This window comes from Moschus berezovskii, chromosome 5 (assembly GCF_049115385.1).
Source record: "Moschus berezovskii isolate FMDL1 chromosome 5, NW_MosBer_1.0, whole genome shotgun sequence".
Taxonomy (NCBI): domain Eukaryota; kingdom Metazoa; phylum Chordata; class Mammalia; order Artiodactyla; family Moschidae; genus Moschus; species Moschus berezovskii.
The window spans coordinates 51,677,021-51,696,779 of record NC_142464.1 but is presented as its reverse complement, the minus strand read 5'-3'; the positions used below and the strand labels follow the sequence as shown (position 1 = coordinate 51,696,779).

Sequence of the window (19,759 nt, the reverse complement as noted above, 5' to 3'; positions counted from 1 at the left end):
GATTCCAGCTTGTGCAAAAGAGCGAAATGGCTGTCTGAGGAGGCCTTACAAATAGCTGTGAAAAGAAGAGAGGTGAAAAGCAAAGGAGAAAAGGAAAGATATAAGCATCTGAATGCAGAGTTCCAAAGAGTAGCAAGGAGAGATAAGAAAGACTTCCTCAGTGATCAATGCAAAGAAATAGAGAAAAACAACAAAATGGGAAAGACAAGAGACCTCTTCAAGAAAATTAGAGATTCCAAGGGAACATTTCATGCAAAGATGGGCTCGATAAAGGACAGAAATGGTATGGACCTAACAGAAGCAGAAGATATTAAGAAGAGGTGGCAAGAATACACAGAAGAACTGTACAAAAAAGATCTTCACGACCAAGATAATCATGATGGTGTGATCACTCACCTGGAGCCAGACATCTTGGAATGTGAAGTCAAGTGGGCCTTAGAAAGCATCACTACGAACAAAGCTAGTGGAGGTGATGGAATTCCAGTTGAGCTATTTCAAGTCTTGAAAGATGATGCTGTGAAAGTGCTGCACTCAATATGCCAGCAGATTTGGAAAACTCAGCAGTGGCCACAGGACTGGAAGAGGTCAGTCTTCATTCCAATCCCAAAGAAAGGCAATGCCAAAGAATGCTCAAACTACCGTACAATTGCACTCATCTCACACGCTAGTAAAGTCATGCTCAAAATTCTCCAAGCCAGGCTTCAGCAGTATGTAAACCGTGAACTCCCAGATGTTCAAGCAGGTTTTAGAAAAGGCAGAGGCACCAGAGATCAAATTGCCAACATCTGCTGGATCATGGAGAAAGCAAGAGAGTTCCAGAAGAGCATCTATTTCTGCTTCATTGACTATGCCAAAGCCTTTGACTGTGTGGATCACAATAAACTGTGGAACATTCTGAAAGAGATGGGAATCCCAGACCACCTGACCTACCTCTTGAGAAACCTGTATGCAGGTCAGGAAGCAACAGTTAGAACTGGACATGGAACAACAGACTGGTTCCAAATAGGAAAAGGTGTACGTCAAGGTTGTATATTGTCACCTTGCTTATTTAACTTATATGCAGAGTACATCATGAGGAACGCTGGGCTGGAAGAAGGAAACCATAGGCCCCCCCAAAATATAGATTTAGGCCAGTTACTAATTGGCCTTGAGAAGGTCTGTTTAACCTTTTGGGGGTCAGTCTTCTAATCTGCACAATCATGTGGTTGGGTGAGTTGACTCTTTTTAACTCTTACTGTTTGGTATTTCTGTTACTATGTTCTGTCATTAAGTGAGGCTATCATTAAATACTTGTTTTCTTCTTTCTGTAACTCTTGAATTTTTATCCAGTTTGGTTTGCACTTCTTTTGTCATCTCCCATGTTGTTAAAGACACATACACTTTTAAAAATCCAGTTATCAAGGTCACTTTCAAAAATGTTACCTTTGGTGTTAATAACCACTTTGTCTAACCAGATGTCTTAGGCTACCCTACTGTGCATGCTCATCATGGTGTGTATAAATCACTGACGATCATGAATGATTCTTGTATCTAGAAGGAATTCAGTATAAAGTATTTAAAGATTTTTCGTAAGTGTTGTACTCAGGCTGGCATTAGAAGTTCAGACTCTAAATCCTAGGAGATTGCAGACTTACTCAGATGCTTTGGAAACCCAAAGCCATGGGAAATACTTAGCCACAAAGTCATTGAAAAGATGAACTTCCCATATTGTATTTATTCTGCAAGTATTTATTGACAACCCACCACTCTGTGCAGAGCACTTTAATGGAAAATGAAAGGTGCTCCAGGAGTCTCAGGCCCAATCCCAGGCTCTAAGTGGCTCCTATTCTTTTGGGGACAGGCCAGGAGCCACACGGAAGGTTATTGGGAACCTCACTTTGATTTTCTTCACCCTAGATGGCCCCACAGAGAGGACAAACTTGCCACTGATTAGCTTCTAACCACCTTGAGACAATTTTCTCTCTTTTTAATGCTATTGCCAGAATATTGCAGTAATCAGATGATTTGACAGCGTCTGCATTTTGGCGTCCCCAATCTTAATATACCATGTAGATCCAGGTGTGAGACATCTGCAGCTGCACGGTTTGCACACACACCTCGTGGTGATAAGTCTTTAGGAACAAATAGCACTGGCCTCTGTAATGGTGCCTTCTAAGCACTTCTTTTGGGCAGAAAATGTACCATCTTAGAGAGAATTTAAGAGTTGTAATGGTAAATTATTATAAGTGTTTCTTACAGTCAGTCTAAAATACATTGTATATGGCCAGAGTTAGTATAATCTGCTAATTTACAACAATAAAACCTTATGAGTCATTTAGAGTAGGACTCCTTTCTGAAGTCCTAGTGCTGCTGTTCTGATTGATCGATGCTCATGTGGAATGTCTGTTAAATATTTTCAGTATCACCTCCCTCCCCCTTCTACCAATATATAAACCGTGAAACAATTAATGTCTCGCTCACTGGAAGTTTGCACCTCAGGACCTTTGTACTTACTCTGTTCTTTGCCTAAAATATTTCTTTCTCAGCTCTTATGGCTCGCTTCTTCAAACGCTTTCTCTCTCTCTCTCTCACATGATAAGGTACATACATACGCATTTGTTCTATCTGTCTCTATACTCCTTTCTCTGTCTATCTTTATACTCCAAATATTTTGTCTCCTTCTATGTATTTATATATAATAAATACATGTATATATCTTGTCTCCTTCTATGTATGCATATATAATGTATGTATACATATAAATGAACCAAATATATTCTCTCCATATATATATACGTACATATGTACTCTCTGTGTATATATACTGTATGTTCTTTGCATGTAATATCATGTATGGATGTGAGAGTTGGACTGTGAAGAAAGCTGATTGCCGAAGAATTGATGCTTTTGAACTGCGGTGCTGGAGAAGACTCTTGAGAGTCCCTTGGACTGCAAGGAGATCCAACCAGTCCATTTTAAGGGAGATCAATCCTGGGTGTTCATTGGAAGGACTGATGCTAAAGCTGAAACTCCAATACTTTGGCCACCTGATGCGAAGAGTTGACTCACTGGAAAAGACTCTGATGCTGGGAGGGATTCGGGGCGGCAGGAGAAGGGGGTGACAGAGAATGAGATGGCTGGATGGCATCACCGACTCAATGGACATGAGTTTGAGTGAACTCCGGGAGTTGGTGATGGACAGGGAGGCCTGACGTGCTGTGATTCATGGGGTCGCAAAGAGTCGGACATGACTGAGCGACTAAACTGAATCTTTGGAAGGTCTGCCATCCTCTCTCTACCAAACTAAAATGTAAGTTCCTAGAACAAAGATTATAGCCTGTAGGAGTCACTTAATATATGCATAAGTAATAAAAATATATTTGTAAACGTGCATATAAATATGGCATTTTTGCCTGTGTGTTCATGAGTGGAGGGTGTGTCAAGTGTAGATATCAGAGTTCAGCTTGGGGTAGATTTCAGGAGATCACTTCATGTAATGAGCATGCCAGCATCTAGGGATTATGTCAAACTATGCCTGTTAATTCAGACATGTCAGCCTTAACAAGTAACAAGTTGGCAATATCCTTTATAAAATTGTAAGGATTTCTGAGCATTCATGTATTTAGTAATTTCGATGTCACATTTTAAATCTCTATGTTATGTCAGTCTATTGAATAGAATGTTCTTCCCTGTCCCCTTCATTTGTTTATACCCTATCCCTACCTCAAAGTCAACTTTAAGTGTTCCCTCTGTATTAATTTTCAACAAGCTTATACTTCGTCTCATTTATTTTGAGCTCAATCTAGTGCATGAGGACAATAATAATGATAATATTAACAACAACAAATATAAGTCCTTACTACATACTAGGCACTGTTCTATACAATATGCATGAATTAGCACAGCTGAATCTCAAAATAACCTTACAGTGCAACTTTATTATTATAATATGCTTTTCTGACATGAAATTCGAGACAGAGAGAGGTTCAGTAACTTGCTGAAGGTCACATACCTCGTAAGGATGAATTTAGGATCCCAACTCAGGCAGTCTCACTTCAAAATCTATATTTTGCCTCACTGCCCCTTTCATAAGAACTTGAAAATCTTATAAGGCTTTTATGTGCTTTTGATCTTGAAAAAATCTTAAGAAGTCTAGACATGTTTAAGAACTATGTGAATGTATATAGAGGAGAATCCTCAAGAATCATTTGGCATCTAGTCTATGTAATCAAATAGATGACAAAACGAAAGTGAACTTTATTATAACGATGATGGTGAGAAAATTATGAAGAAAGAAGAAAGTGATTGGCAATAAAAAGAATAAAATGTCATAGGACTAATCAAAAAGAAATTCAGGGCATAAATAAACAATTAACTGTTATCAACAAGGAAGCATAGACTGTAAAATGTCTGGGAATATTAATGTAAGATATTGGAAATAAGAATTCACATAGAATAAATTAAAAATATGTTATTAATAACTTTAAAAAGCTGCCAGAATTGCATGTGTTAGAAGTTATAAATCTGGGGCTTCACAGGTGGTGCTAGGAATAAAGAATCCACCTGTCAGTGCAGGAGACACAGGAGACCTGGGTTCCATCCCTGGGTTGGGAAGATCCCCTGGAGAAGGAAGTGGCAACCCACTCCAGTATTCTTGCCTATAAAATCCCATGGAAAGCAGAGCCTTGTGGGCTACAGTCCATAGGGTCGCAAAGAGTCGGACACAACTGAAGCAACTTAGCAAGAAGTGATAAATCTAGCATTCACAGAATTGTAAAGTAGAACTTGATTTATGCACTTCTCAATAGGCACAAAATAACAACTTACCCAAAATTGCATAATTATCAGAATCACTTGGGGTAGTTATCAAAATGCAGAATCGTGGATGGTTCCTCTAGGGAAATTGTTTTCAACTGGGGAAAGTTTTGCCTCCCAGCACATATTTGGCAAAATCTGTTAATAGTTTTGGCTATCACAATTGGAGAAGCATTACTGGCATCTAATAGGTAGTGGTCAGGGAAGCTGTGAAACAACCTACAACATATAGGGCAGCCCCCTAGAGCAAAGAATGATCTGATCCAATAGTGCCAAAGCTGAGAAACTCTAATCCAACCTGTCCATTCTAAAGGAGATCAATCCTGGGTGTTCATTGGAAGGGCTGATGCTAAAGGTGAAACTCCAGTACTTCGGCCACCTCATGCAACGAGTTGACTCACTGGAAAAGACTCTGATGCTGGGAGGGATTGGGGGCAAGAGGAGAACGGGACAACAGAGAATGAGATGGCTGGATGGCATCACCGACTCAATGGACATGAGTTTGAGTGAACTCCGGGAGTTGGTGATGGACAGGGAGGCCTGGCGTGCTGTGATTCATGGGGTCGCAAAGAGTCGGACATGACTGAGCAACTGAACTGAACTGAATTGAACTGAATAGGATCCAGAAATCTGTATTTCTATCCAGGGACCCAGCTTATTTTTATAAAAGCTTGAATATACCAGTATCAGTCGCAGTTGTTGAAAAACATTTTATTAAAGAGGGACAGAAAATGAAGAACTAAAGAGCCTCTTGATGAAAATGAAAGAAGAGAGTGAAAAAGTTGGCTTAAAACTCAACATTCAGACAACTAAGATCATGGCATCCGGTCCCATCACTTCATGGCAAATAGATGGGGAAACAGTGGCTGACTTTACTTTTTGGGCTCCAAAATCACTGCAGATGGTGATTGTAGCCATGAAATTAGAAGACACTTACTTCTTGAAAGGAAAGTTATGACCAACCTAGACAGCATATTAAAAAGAAGAGACATCACTTTGACATCAAAGGTCCATCTAGTCAGAGCTATGATTTTTCCAGTAGTCATGTATGCATGTGAGAGTTGGACTATAAGAAAGCTGAGCACCAAAGAATTGATGCTTTTGAACTGTGGTGCTGGAGAAGACTCTTGAGAGTCCCTTGGATTGCAAGGAGATCCAACCAGTCCATCCTAAAGGAGATCAGGCCTGAGTGTTCACTGGAAGGACTGATGTTGAAGCTGAAACTCCAATACTTTGGCCACCTGATGCGAAGAGTTGACTCATTTAAAAGACCCTGATGCTGGGAAAGATTGAGGGCAGAAGGAGAAGGGGATGACAGCAGATGAGATGGTTGGATGGCATCATCAGCTCAATGGACATGAGTTTGGGTAAACTCTGGGAGCTGGTGATGGACAGGGAGGGCTGGCGTGCTATGGTCCATTGGGTCACAAAGAGTCAGACACGACTGAGTGACTGACCTGAACTGAACTGAAAGAGGGACCATTTATAGTAGGCTTTGGGGTGGGAAACACTGGAGAAGGGAATGGCAAACCACTTCAGTATAGTTGCCTTGAGAACCCCATGAACAGTATCAAAAGGCAAAATGATAGGATATTGAATGAGGAATTCCCCAGGTTGGTAGGTGCCCAGTATGCTACTGGAGATCAGTGGAGAAATAACTCCAGAAAGAATGAAGGGATGGAGCCAAAGCGAAACAAATACCCAGTTGTGTATGTGACTGGTGATAGAAGCAAGGTCCGGTGCTGTAAAGAGCAATATTGCATAGGAACCTGGAATGTCAGGACCATGAATCAAGGCAAATTGGAAGTGGTCAAACAGGAATTGGCAAGAGTGAACATAGACATTATAGGAATCAGTGAACCAGAATGGACTGGAATGGGTGAATTTAACTCAGAGGACCATTATATCTACTACTGTGGGCAGGAATCCCTTAGAAGAAATGGAGTAGCCATCATGGTCAACAAAAGAGTCTGAAATGCAGTACTTGGATGCAATCTTAAAAATGACAGAATGATTTCTGTTCGTTTCCAAGGCAAACCATTCAATAGTACAGTAATCCAAATCTATGCCCCAACCAGTAATGCTGAAAACGCCCAAGTTCAAAGGTTCTATGAAGACCTACAAGACCTTTTAGAACTAACACCCAAAAAAGATGTCCTTTTCATTATAGGGGACTGGAATGCAAAAGTAGGAAGTCAAGAAACACCTGGAGTGACAGGCAAATTTGGCCTTGGAGCACGAAATGAAGCAGGGCAAAGGCTAATAGAGTTTTGCCAAGAGAACACACTGGTCATAGCAAACACCCTCTTCCAACAACACAAGAGAAGACTCTACGCATGGACATCACCAGATGGTCAACACCGAAATCAGATTGATTATATTCTTTGCAACCAAAGATGGAGAAGCTCTATACAGTCAGCAAAAACAAGACCAGGAGCTGACTGTGGCTCAGATCATGAACACCTTATTGCCAAATTCAGACTTAAATTGAAGACAGTAGGGAAAACCACTAGACTATTCAGATATGACCTAAATCAAATCCCTTATGATTATACAGTGAAAGTGAGATATAGATTTAAGGGACTAGATCTGATAGATAGAGTGCCTGATAAACTATGGACAGAAGTTCGTGACACTGTCCAGGAGACAGGGACCAAGACCATCCCCTTGGAAAAGAAATGCAAAAAAGTGAAATGGCTGTCTGAGGAGGCCTTACAAATAGCTGTGAAAAGAAGAGAAATGAAAAGCAAAGGAGAAAAGGAAAGATATACCCATTTGAGTACAGGGTTCCAAAGAATAGCAAGGAGAGATAAGAAAGCCTTCCTCAGCGATCAATGCAAAGAAATAGAGGAAAACAAGAGAATAAGAAAGACAAGAAAATTAGAGATACCAAGGGAACATTTCATGCAAAGATAGGCTTAATAAAGGACAGAAATGGTATGGACCTAACAGAAGCAGAAGATATTAAGAAGAGGTGGCAAGAATACACAGAAGAACTGTACAAAAAAGATCTTCATGACCAAGATAATCACGATGGCGTGATCACTCACCTAGAGCCAGACATCTTGGAATATGAAGTCAAGTGGGCCTTAGAAAGCATCACTACGAACAAAGCAAGTGGAGGTGATGGAATTCCAGTTGAGTTATTTCAAGTCTTGAAAGATGATGCTGTGAAAGTGCTGCACTAATTTGCCAGCAAATTTGAAAAACTCAGCAGTGGCCACAGGACTGGAAAAGGTCAGTCTTCATTCCAATCCCAAAGAAAAGCAATGCCAAAGAATGCTCAAACTACCGCACAATTGCACTCATCTCACACGCTAGTAAAGTCATGCTCAAAATTCTCCAAGCCAGGCTTCAGCAATATGTGAACCGTGAACTCCCAGATGTTCAAGCAGGTTTCAGAAAAGGCAGAGGAACCAGAGATCAAATTGCCAACATCCTCTGGATCATGGAGAAAGCAAGAGAGTTCCAGAAAAACATCTATTTCTGCTTCATTGACTATGCGAAAGCCTTTGAATGTGTGGATCACAATAAACTGTGGAAAATTCTGAAAGAGATGGGAATACCAGACCACCTGACCTGCCTCTTGAGAAACCTGTATGCAGGTCAGGAAGCTACAGTTAGAATTGGACATGGAACAACAGACTGGTTCCAAATAGAAAAAGGAGTACGTCAAGGCTGTATATTGTCACCTGGCTTATTTAACTTATATGCAGAGTACATCATGAGGAACACTGGGCTGGAAGAAGCACAAGCTGGAATCAAGATTGCCGGGAGAAATATCAATAACCTCAGATATGCAGATGACACCACCCTTATGGCAGAAAGTGAAGAGGAACTCAAAAGCCTCTTGATGAAAGTGAAAGAGGAGAGTGAAAAGGTTGGCTTGAAGCTCAACATTCAGAAAACAAAGATCATGGCATCTGGTCCCATCACTTCATGGGAAATATATGGGGAAACAGTGTCAGACTTTATTTTTTGGGGCTCCAAAAACACTGTGGATGCTGATTGCAGCCATGAAATTAAAAGATGCTTACTCCTTGGAAGGAAAGTTATGACCAACCTAGATAGTATATTAAAAAGCAGAGACATTACTTTGCCAACCAAGGTCCGTCTAGTCAAGGCTATGGTTTTTCCCGTGGTCATGTATGGATGTGAGTTTTGGACTGTAAAGAAAGCTGATCGCCGAAGAATTAATGCTTTTGAACTGTGGTGCTGGAGAAGACTCTTGAGAGTCCCTTGGACTGCAAGGAGGTCCAACTAGTCCATTCTAAAGGAGATCAATCCTGGGTGTTCATTGGAAAGACTGATGCAAAAGCTGAAACTGCAATACTTTGGCCACCTCATGCGACGAGTTGACTCACTGGAAAAGACTCTGATGCTGGGAAGGATTGGGGGCGGGAGGAGAAGAGGACGACAGAGAATGAGATGGCTGGATGGCATCACTGACTTGAGGGAGATGAGTTTGAGTGAACTCCGGGAGTTGGTGATGGACAGGGAGACCTGGCGTGCTGTGATTCATGGGGTTGCAAAGAGTCGGACACGACTGAGCGACTGAACTGAACTGAACTGAACTGGGGTGGGAAACAGAGATATGAAAAAAATGAAGGGTAAAGGGGAGATCATTCTAACAGAAGAGCAAATTACACTCAGTAGGACAAAAATTGGAGAAGGCAATGGCACCCCACTCCAGTACTCTTGCCTGGAAAATCCCATGGATGGAAGAGCCTGGTGGGCTGCAATCCATGGGGTCGCTGAGAGTTGGACACAACTGAGTGACTTCACTTTCACTTTTCACTTTCATGCATTGGAGAAGGAAATGGAAACCCACGCCAGTGTTCTTGCCTGGAGAATCCTGGGGGTGGGGGAGCCTGGTGGACTGCCATCTATGGGGTTGCTCAGAGTTGGACACGACTGAAGCGACTTAGCAGCAGCAGTAGCAGCAGGACAAAAGATAGGCAGTATCATTGGCTGAGCAATAGATAGTAAGAAGCAACATCAGCGAAACCTTTTTCTGCATGGAAGGCCACTCTGTTTCATGGGGTGTAGCTGCATTTCTTCATCTTAGTTCTTAACTGTTGATAACTGATATGTCTTTCCAACTCATTTTGTATCCCCTAATGTGAATATAGATTAGATTAGCCCATGCCCATGTTCATTTTTGTTCTAATAATTTCTTCCATAAAATTCCAACATATAAAGGAAGAGAGGGAGAACAAGCTTTTATCAGATATATCTGGCTTGACGTATACCTCTGCTTCTCATTAGTCATGTGACCATTGAGCTACTAATAGGGTTAATATTGATTTAAATGAAATAATAAGCATAAAAAAATTAACTCAGCACCAGGCACATGGAAAGCACTCAGTAAAGGTCACCTTGTGTTTACTGTTTTTTTAATCAAAATAGCATGTATATGTCATAATATTTTTGACACTATTTAAATGAACATTAAAAAGTGAAGTTGGGGTAGAAGATAAGGCTCTTACAGCAATCTTAGCAACTGATTATTTTGTACTTTGTTTTGATTGATGAGGATTGAGAAAACCCTACTTCACAGAAAGGAGTATTTGTAAAGGTTTTGTAAAGATGTTAAGATTGTAAAGATGTGCTCACATGCACATCTGAAGATATTTTTATATCTTGAGACCAACACCAAATGATTCAACTTGGCAGGTTAAGTCAGTGGTGGTCTTCACTGTGTTTATGGTAAGATAAATAGCACAATTGAGAGTGCATATTGCTTTCTGGAAAGCAAATTAGTTACATTTGCATATGAAATCAATTATGTAGAATATATCATACACTGTGATATTTACAATCAATTCTTGCAGTAACTGTATGCATATCGAGAGTTCCATGGAACATAGTTTGAAAAACCCTCTGGTTAAATATATATTCCCAGATGAGTATGTTATAAGGTATAGAATAAAGAAACTCACTGTCGTCCCAATAGATCATATTATCTGTTTTTTCCTGAGTAGTGAGCCTGATGCTTCCTGCATGAATAGATCATTGGGCTGGCATGATTTTTCTCTTGCATCTTTTGAGATATGTGCAGATTAATTGCTTAATAATGCATTCCAGTATCTTTCCAAACACCAGAATTGGTGAAAGTAAATTTCTACGTTTTCAAGACCCATCTCAATCCTTTCCTTTACAAAATATGGATCTACAAAAAATGCATGAGAAATGAAGCTAATTTTAAATAAAGACTTAGATAAGCATTATCAATAAGACAAATATTCTGGGGATGAGAAGAGGTAGGAATTTCAGATGATACAACCATGGCAAAACAAAGGGAGGATAAAAAGTCACATTATACTCTTAGGACTGGTTAGATGTTTTAAGTTGTTACTCATTCATTTTTATTAAGCATCTACTATATGCCACATGTCAGTTGCAATCAGATAGACCTTTCAGGGTTTCTATTTTCAATAGACCATAAAGAGTAGTTATTAAAATATATATTGAGTTATAGAAGTAAGTTTCAATGAAAAAAATGGGGAGGTGGATAGAATGTGTTTGGACTAGTTGGGAGGGTGACATTTGAGTATAATTAAGGGGATAAAGGGGGCCTAGCCATGTGGCCATCTGGCAGAAGAGCCTTCTAGAAAGGGGAAATGGCAGGTGTAGAGCCTTGTGGCAAGGAAATGCCTGGCATTTTTGTGGTCTAAGCAAGGAATTCAGAGTGTTTGGAAAGGAGTCACCCTGACAGATGAGGAGTATTGAGAGTGTCAGATGATGTAGATCTAATATAGGGTAACCAACCATGCATCTTAGTTAGCCTGCATTAGTCTGGTGATTGGTTGTTGATGTACCCACTCACTCTCAAAAGTGTTCTGGCTTATATGATAAATTATATGGTGATTCTAGGCTAGTAAGTCACTCTTAGAACTTTGACTCTTTTTATTAGAGTCGTGAGAAGCCTTGGAGGGCTTGGTCAAAACTGGGGCAAGAGAAGATTGGTATTATTAGGAACACTGTCTTCTGGGTTGAGAACGAACTATTGGGATGGAGTGGAAGTGGCAAGGGTGAAAACAGGAACTAGCATGTTTGACTTGAAGCCACACAGCTCACTAAGGGTACAATGGGACTAGGATGCATTCTTATGGCTTCTAATCTGCTGTTCTTTTAAATCTGCCCAGTTTCTCTGTTGGTTTAAATTTGAGGACAAATGGAATGCCTTAGCAGCTCTTTTTCAGTCGATTAGACCTCCTGCTCAATGGCACCACCCAGTTGCTTCTTCTTTATACTGTGAGAAATAGACATGAAACACCCCCTCCCCACGCAGTCTGTAATCAGCTCAATTTGAGTGCATCAAACAGGATTTTCTTAGACCTTTCTCTTTGAACTTCTGTATTTACACTTTGGGCTCATGTGACCTCTTCAGAATAATGAACTCCATATGCTCAGGACATGCTTATTAACTCATGAGTATGTGATATAAGCTAATGTTAGATAGAGCCTAAGTACAGATGTCAACCTACATTTTATGCCTGCTTAAATAGGAGTGTAAGTATTAGCAGGAATTAAATGGACTCCCACAGGTGTAAATATGTCTATGGAAGGAATCCTTCAGTTTTGCTTGTATTTATTTCAGCTTGATTCTTATTTTATTTTTATAGGAATTAACTTCAGTTTTTGTTCATTCCTTTCTTTAGTTAGTGTGGCTAACTTGGAGGAAGAATACAAGCCTTGATTATACACTTACAGTCAACAATTGAATATGTAGAATGCACGCAAGTGGTTGAAGTGCATGTACACATAGATTCTGTTGTAACTGTGTCCTTGAGATGCAAACTTGTACGGTTGAGGGGTGTGGTGTATATAGACACATTTACAGACAAGCTATTTTAAGTAAACTGTAGGTCCCTGGGGAGTTGCCCTGACAGTGAAATTAAAATTTGTGTTCTTTCTATTAGCTACTATTATCATTCAACCAGCAACTAGCATCTGACAGGGAAAACACAGTGGCACCTAATGTACTCATTGTATCTCTCCTGGTAATAAAGTAAGGAAGAAGCTAACTCTCAGGGCACAGGACATTTGTGAGAAATGAACAAATTCAATGTTATTTTCTATAAGAAATATGTGATGTGATGTAAGATGGTCTTTATTGTCTTGATTATATTTCTGTTAGACATAGACACTTGAGATTAAGGTGTTTTTTTTTTTTTTTGCCTTCAAGTGACCATCCCGTTTTCAAAGCCCTTTATTCCATATGCTAAACCAAATCTAGTGGATTATTTTAGAGGCTCTTCCTATCCAACAGGGTAGCAGTTAGCAACCTATAAGGAGTGCCATGTGGGGATTCTGCCCAATTTGGAGTGTGAGAAGTTGGGCAGACATGCTGTTAGTATCCATGCCTGGGTGTAAGAGAAGCAAGAAAAGTCACCATGGAATGTAGAGCACTCAGGAGAGAAAGGGAAACAAGAGGGGAAAAAGAGTTGTTTGAAAGTGGGTTTTCCCTATGGCTGCCTCATGTTTGGTAGAAATCACCACAATACTGGAATGCAATTATCCTTATTTTAAGAAAAATTGAATGAAGCAAAAAAAAAAAAAAAGATGTGGGATTTAACAACCTTTTTAGCAAAGGCTCAGACCACTAAGAGCAGACACGTGCAATAAACAATTAGTGAAGTGGTATCTGTCCAGTGTAAAGTGGTCTTTTAAAAAATTGAAAACTTCAAATTCTATTTCAGGGGTTTAATCTGGATTGTTATTTTTTATTTCAGAAAAAATTTTTATTTTGGATTCAGCTTCTTGCAAATCTTGAGTCAAACTTTATACGTCAAAACCGACTTTGTTACATGCAAATGTTTTGTCTTTTTGTGCATGAAACAGAAGTACAGAACTTTATGTATGGTGATTCAGGAAGGGAACTCCTATGGCCATTTGTATTCCTTATTTAAGCCCCTGAATCTTTCATAAAATTCACTTTCTTATGTAATTATTTCAACTGCTGGTAGTGTCTAGTGGAACAAATAATCCAAAATAGTGGATAATCCAAAAATGTCATTTATATTTGGCTTCAGAACACATTACCAGATGTTACTCTAGCCGATTTCCCTTCTTAATTGGCCTCACTTAAAGTAGGAGTTAATTTTGTCTTCATTAGCTGCTTCCAAATCAGCAGTATGGGGCAGGAAGGAAGCCTAAAGCTTGCTGGGAATTTGGAGGAAGCTGGCCCAGTGCTGAAATTCGGCTGCAGATCGTGCTCAAAGAATGGAGTTCAAATATGGCTAATCAAGAAGATGGGCATATGCACCAGAGATGTTTATTGAGCACCTTCTTTAAGAATTCTCAGACCTCTATCACCTGTTTGTGTTTTTTTCTCCTTATTACTCATGAGTGCAGAAAAATTCTGTAATAGGAATTTGGCAGATAATAACCCAAAATTTTATATAGTAAAAAAGTGGAGGCTCAGAGAGGTTAAGTGACCTTTCATACAGATTGATCTTGGAGTAAACAGTAGTACCTAAGGAACTGAAACTGATTAGTGAATGATAAGAAGACACCACTGTTTCCTTCTTATTGATGATTTGAATAATAAGGAAGAGTGAATTCTTCTGGCCTAATTCGCATTAAGAGTGTTAAGATAATGAAGCTGTGATTAAATGGCTATTAAACTATTTTTATCAAACAGAGATCAAGCAAGTGTGAGAATTTGGGGACGCAGAGTGTAATTGCAATTCTACAAGATGTGGAAAAAATTACTATCAGAAGCAGGGCATGGTCTTTCCAAAATAACCTGCATTAAAAATATTCCGGATACCTCATGCAGTTTTCACTCTGTGTTTCTCCCTTCAGGTGTCAGGATCTCAGAGTCCCTCATCTCCTCCTTAATTTAGTGGATTTATTCACTCTGTGTGCAGTTGGGTGAGTTGAATGCATTGTCTGCCCCACCATGTGTAATTGGTTGAAAGATTCTTTTGCCAACCGCTCACAAAAGAACAAGACCCAGATATTATATACTGGATCCCAGATTTCAATCTTGAGGTGACTTGGGACATGCAAGGGGGCAGAATCCACCTTTCTTCAACTGTACCTTTAGAATTATATCACACTTAGTGCAATTCATATAGGGACCTGCAATCCCAAAGAGAAGAAATGAATTTTCTGGCTTAGTTGACTGCTCTGAACGATCATTTATTAATGACACACATTGTTTCAGATTTGGGGTGTGTGTGTGTGTGCGCTTACTCACTCAGTCATGTCTGACTCTTCAGTGTGACTTGATTGCCTCACACTTGCCTGGTTCTCATTTTTATTTCTGCCTTTCTGCCCGGCACTGAGGCTGAGCTGTTTGTGCAACTGTAGATCACCACCCAGTTGGTGATCTGCTCTCTGTTTTTCTCCTCTTTGCTTTTCTATCCTTCAGTTATGTGGAACTAATACGTATATTTTTAAATAAAAACAGTGGAAGTGAAACTGTTAGTCCCTCAGTTGTGTCTGACTCTTCTTGAGCCCGTGGACAGTAGCCCACCAGGCTCCTCTGTCCATGGGATTCTCCAGGCAAGAATACTGTAGTGGGTTGCTATTCCCTCTTCCAGGGGATCTTCCCTATCCATAGATTGAACCATTGCAGGCAGATTCTTTACCGCTGAGCCACCAGGGCAGCTCTATACTGAAGCAATAATGGAAAGCAACATTAATGGTTTAACATGCATCGCCTTCTCTGGGGTGTTCAATTGTTGAAACTCATGTCAAACTAATTGAAATTGTCAGAATAAGGTATAATGTCCACTCAACTTTACATATACAAATATCTGTTGAGCTTCAACACAAAAGTGTCATTAAACTTTCTTCCTAGTCTGCTCTGATGAAAGAAAACAGAATTTGAAATCATAGCATTCTTTTCTTTCTTAATTCAAGAACAGCTCTATCAAAACTGTCTTAGAGCACTTCTCTGAGTAACACATATACAGGGATGGTGAGAAAATGAACATGTTTAATAATTATTTCTAATGGACACTGACTATAATGATTACAATCCCACTGTTCCATACTGATTGAAGACTAGCCTGCCCACTTCGCATACCTCAACACATACACACACACACACACACACACACACACAAATACACAATGCCAGTCTTCCATTCCACAAACTCTCCCCTCCCATTGTGGTTTCAGAAGAGAGGAAAATTTAAATAGCTGGTGGTTTAATCAGGTCTTGTAAATTAATTATGACATTATCAACCTCCAGTATTTCTGCCATTGTATTTAGTGTACATTCACCCAGGCTTATTAAAGAAATTGGAGAAAACTAGTTAATTTAAATGTTCTTTGTCATTTTGACTTGATTGGAATTATCACGGTTTGTTTACACTAGGGATAGAACTAAGATGCTATTGTATTATGTGATTGAAAGCAAATAGGGACTTGTATTGCTGGGAAGTCAAACACAAAATGTAAATCGGAGTAAACAAAATTACTCATTTATTGGTAAACATGCTTAACTATTTTTGCCTAAGTCCTTTTTGAACTTCAGTGAAATAAGCCTTTCTGGAAACTGGGTTATCTAGAAAAAATATCCAATTTATTTATTTAAACTGTGTGTGTGTGTGGTTGTGTGTATGTGCATGTTTGTGTATGTGTGTGTGTATAAGCATGTCTGGTATGTTCAAGACATTTTCAAAGACTATATTTATTAGATAATATGGGAATATTTATATTAATGTAAATCTTATGATTTTGAGATGATTTTAAGCAATATATTTCATTTAAATATAAGTTTTATTCAGAATAGTTCAATAACCTGAATTTGGTTTTTGGTACATGAGGAAATCTAAGTTAAAATTAAAAGAGAGAGATTGGCATCTTTGGATGCCAGATTATGATCCTCCACAGAAAATAGGGGCAGATTATTTCATGATCTTTTTTATTAAGGGTGCGTGGACAGAGGCCAGAAGAGTTGAGGGTGAGGGGGATGCTCAGTAAAGTCTTTCTATTCAACTGAGCAATTTGGATTATAAAGAATTGATCAACATATGGAAGGAAGTGGTGCCTTTTTGAAGTTAACATTTCACCCCTTCTGGTTAGAATTTACCTCCTGCACTGCAGTCTAGAAACTCATAGAACTGCCACTCTACCCTGAGCGCCTCAAAGCACTTAACTCACAACATCGAGTCCAGGGGCATTAAGGAAATTGAAACAAATGTTAAAAATGGCAAATAAACTTTACGGTGAGCATATATTGCTCTTCTTGGCTTCTTGAATCCAAAAGAGAAAGAGGTTCATAGTTTTCCTCCTGGATAGAGACTCATCAGTAATGAGGGAAAACAATTTTTATATGAAAATAGAATGTATACGTGAGAAAGGCCTGCCTAATTTCTCTAGTAATACAATTTGATTTTCTGATTAGCTGTCTTATTATGTGATTCTTGTAATTTTGTCAGGTCAATTAACTGGAGTTCGGTGCTAGAGAGAAAGGAAGTATGGGCACTGCTGGCTTCATTAGATGTCAGCAACTTAGGTGCATTTTGTAATAGAAACTGTGTGGGATAATTGAGCTGATATTGTTAATGTCATAGTGTACAAAACTTAAAAAATGACTTAAGAAGCAGGTCAGATTGGACAACATGAAGTGCTTAAAGAAAAAAAGGAATCTACACAATATATATTTTAGGCAAAAAAATGCAGATCAATGAATTATTCAGCAAGTAATCAATGACTTACTATATTGTATGCTCAGCATTGGCATTGGTTGCCCAGGTACACAAGAATATAGTACATTCTTCCAGTTTGGAAGATCTTGAGGGTTTTTTTTTTTCTTTTTACAGAGTGCTGAAATAAATATTCTCTTTTATAACATGTTGTTTACAGGTTCTTTCCTCCCATTGGTGGGTTCTCAAAGGGGCAGAGTTTTGTCTTATTTCTCTTTGTGTCTCCAACACCTAGCATGACCCTGACATATTAGTAGGTGTTCAAAAATGTTTGTGCAATAAATAACTGAAAATCAGCTTTCCAAGGATGTGTTGGTGGGAATGAGTGTGGCAGGTGGGAAAATGAGTTAAATTTATGTTTGCAAGAGCCCCTGTTAGAAGGAACATTGCCCAGGAAAGTACCCTTGGTCTTAAGAAATGAATGCATTTGAGATATGCTACAAATAAGACCCTACTTAGTGACTGGCCAGGTAAAGAGGATTCAAGGTAGTTCCAGAGTTAAGGATCTATAGAATTGTTATACAAACCCAGAAAGTCAAGAGAAACAGCAAGTTTTGTTTTGTTTGTTTGTTTGTTTTTCAAGAAAAGTCCTTAGTTTGAATTTTGAGACAAGGAACCTCTTATCAGGTAGAAATGTCCAGAAGGCAATTATAGATTTATGACTAAAGTTGGGAAAGATGTCAAGGAGAGAAATAAATGACTGTGGAGTGTTCAGTGATGAAATTATAAATGAAACCATGGAAGTGTATAGTTTCTCTTGTATACTTTCAGTTTCTGGCAGTGTTTGAACAGAGAATTATCTAAACATTTTGAGGCATATGCGATACAGGAGACTGAAACACTATCCAAGCTGCAGTAGAGAATGGTTAAAATGCTCTCAAGCCCTGAGGTTCTCTAAATCTTCTCTTTTAGTTAAGAAAACAAGACATAAATATGAGAAAAATGACTGCGAACAAGACAGAATCACATTTAGCATTATTAACACTGACATAATAAATAGCTAAATTAGAAAGCTCAACAGTCAGAGTTTGGTCCAGTAGAGATATTAATTGATTGTATGATTCAGACCAAAAGGGAGTTTGGAATTTGAGGAGGACGTGATTTTGGGTTTATGGCATAAATGTTCCGAATTTCATGTATCATGTACTCATTTGGTTAAACATATTCAGTCTATGCTGATTAATAGATTACTCATCTCTCAGTGTCAACTCACTCATGTCTTCCTCTGTTTTACTGTTTTTGCAGAAGATAGATGAGGAGAATGAGGCAAACCTGCTAGCGGTCCTCACAGAGACACTGGACAGTCTCCCTGTGGATGAAGACGGATTGCCCTCATTTGATGCACTGACAGATGGAGATGTGACCACCGAGAATGAGGCTAGTCCTTCCTCCATGCCTGACGGCACCCCTCCGCCTCAGGAGGCAGAAGAGCCGTCTCTAGTAAGAACCCTTCCTACTGTTTAGCAGGAATTGGAGTTGCCTCTGGCTACCCGCTGCATGGGTATGATGTAGTAACAATAAGGTTTGGATTTTTCATTTAGACTGATGCCAAAATAATCCCCAAGCACACTCAGAGTTGCAAATTCTGTGATTCCCTGTTGAAAAATGTTGATAATACAGACTTCATGTCGTCTTACTGCAGCTTTTTGAAACTATCTTTTGCTGTTTATTTGCAGGTTTTGATGTCTTAGTATTATTTATGTTTATGGTTAGAAGCTTAGAAAATGTAGATGACTAAAAGAATAGACAGAAAGTTCACCTGTAATTTCAAATAGCCCCTAATATCAAAAAGGATCAAAATCTCCTCTTGTTTTAAGATGTATCATGAGCATGTTTGGGAATTTTAAATAGATACATAGTTTTGAATGGTTGCATAGTATTTTATTGTTCAGAGATGAACCAATTCATTAAGCAATCCCTTATGGTTGGTTATTTAGTCTTTTTCCTAGTTTTTTCATGATCATAAATTGCATGATAATTGATATATTTGTAGTTTTATTCTCATGCATATTATTTTAGAAATAGAGGGTAGATCAAACAGCATGCAATATTTTAAGGCTTTGCGTCCATAATTCTTATGAAGATTGGAAAATAATAGCACATTTGCAACCTAAGTTTCCTAAATTTATGGTAGGCAATGAAGAGTGGATTTGTTAGCAATGAAGAGTGAATTTTCTTTTCAAGGCAGTGCTCAACCAGGATTTTATTAGTTCTAAGACACAGTTTACCTTCTCAGCTATGGTAGCCATTTGTCACTTGCCATAAATCTGATCTAAGAGCACACAATGTAAATT

The 19,759-nt window shown here is 39.0% G+C and overlaps 1 protein-coding gene across 3 annotated transcripts in view; it reads left to right on the top strand.

Annotated features, from left to right (window-relative positions):
- PPARGC1A (PPARG coactivator 1 alpha) overlaps positions 1 to 19,759 on the top strand; it is a 125,329-nt gene that overhangs the window by 64,786 nt on the left and 40,784 nt on the right. For all 3 annotated transcript variants that reach the window (XM_055434013.2, XM_088836264.1, XM_055434012.2), the window contains exon 3: positions 18,711 to 18,905. In XM_055434013.2, coding sequence (XP_055289988.1) covers positions 18,711 to 18,905 — 195 coding nt within the window. The remainder of the gene's footprint in view (positions 1 to 18,710; positions 18,906 to 19,759) is intronic.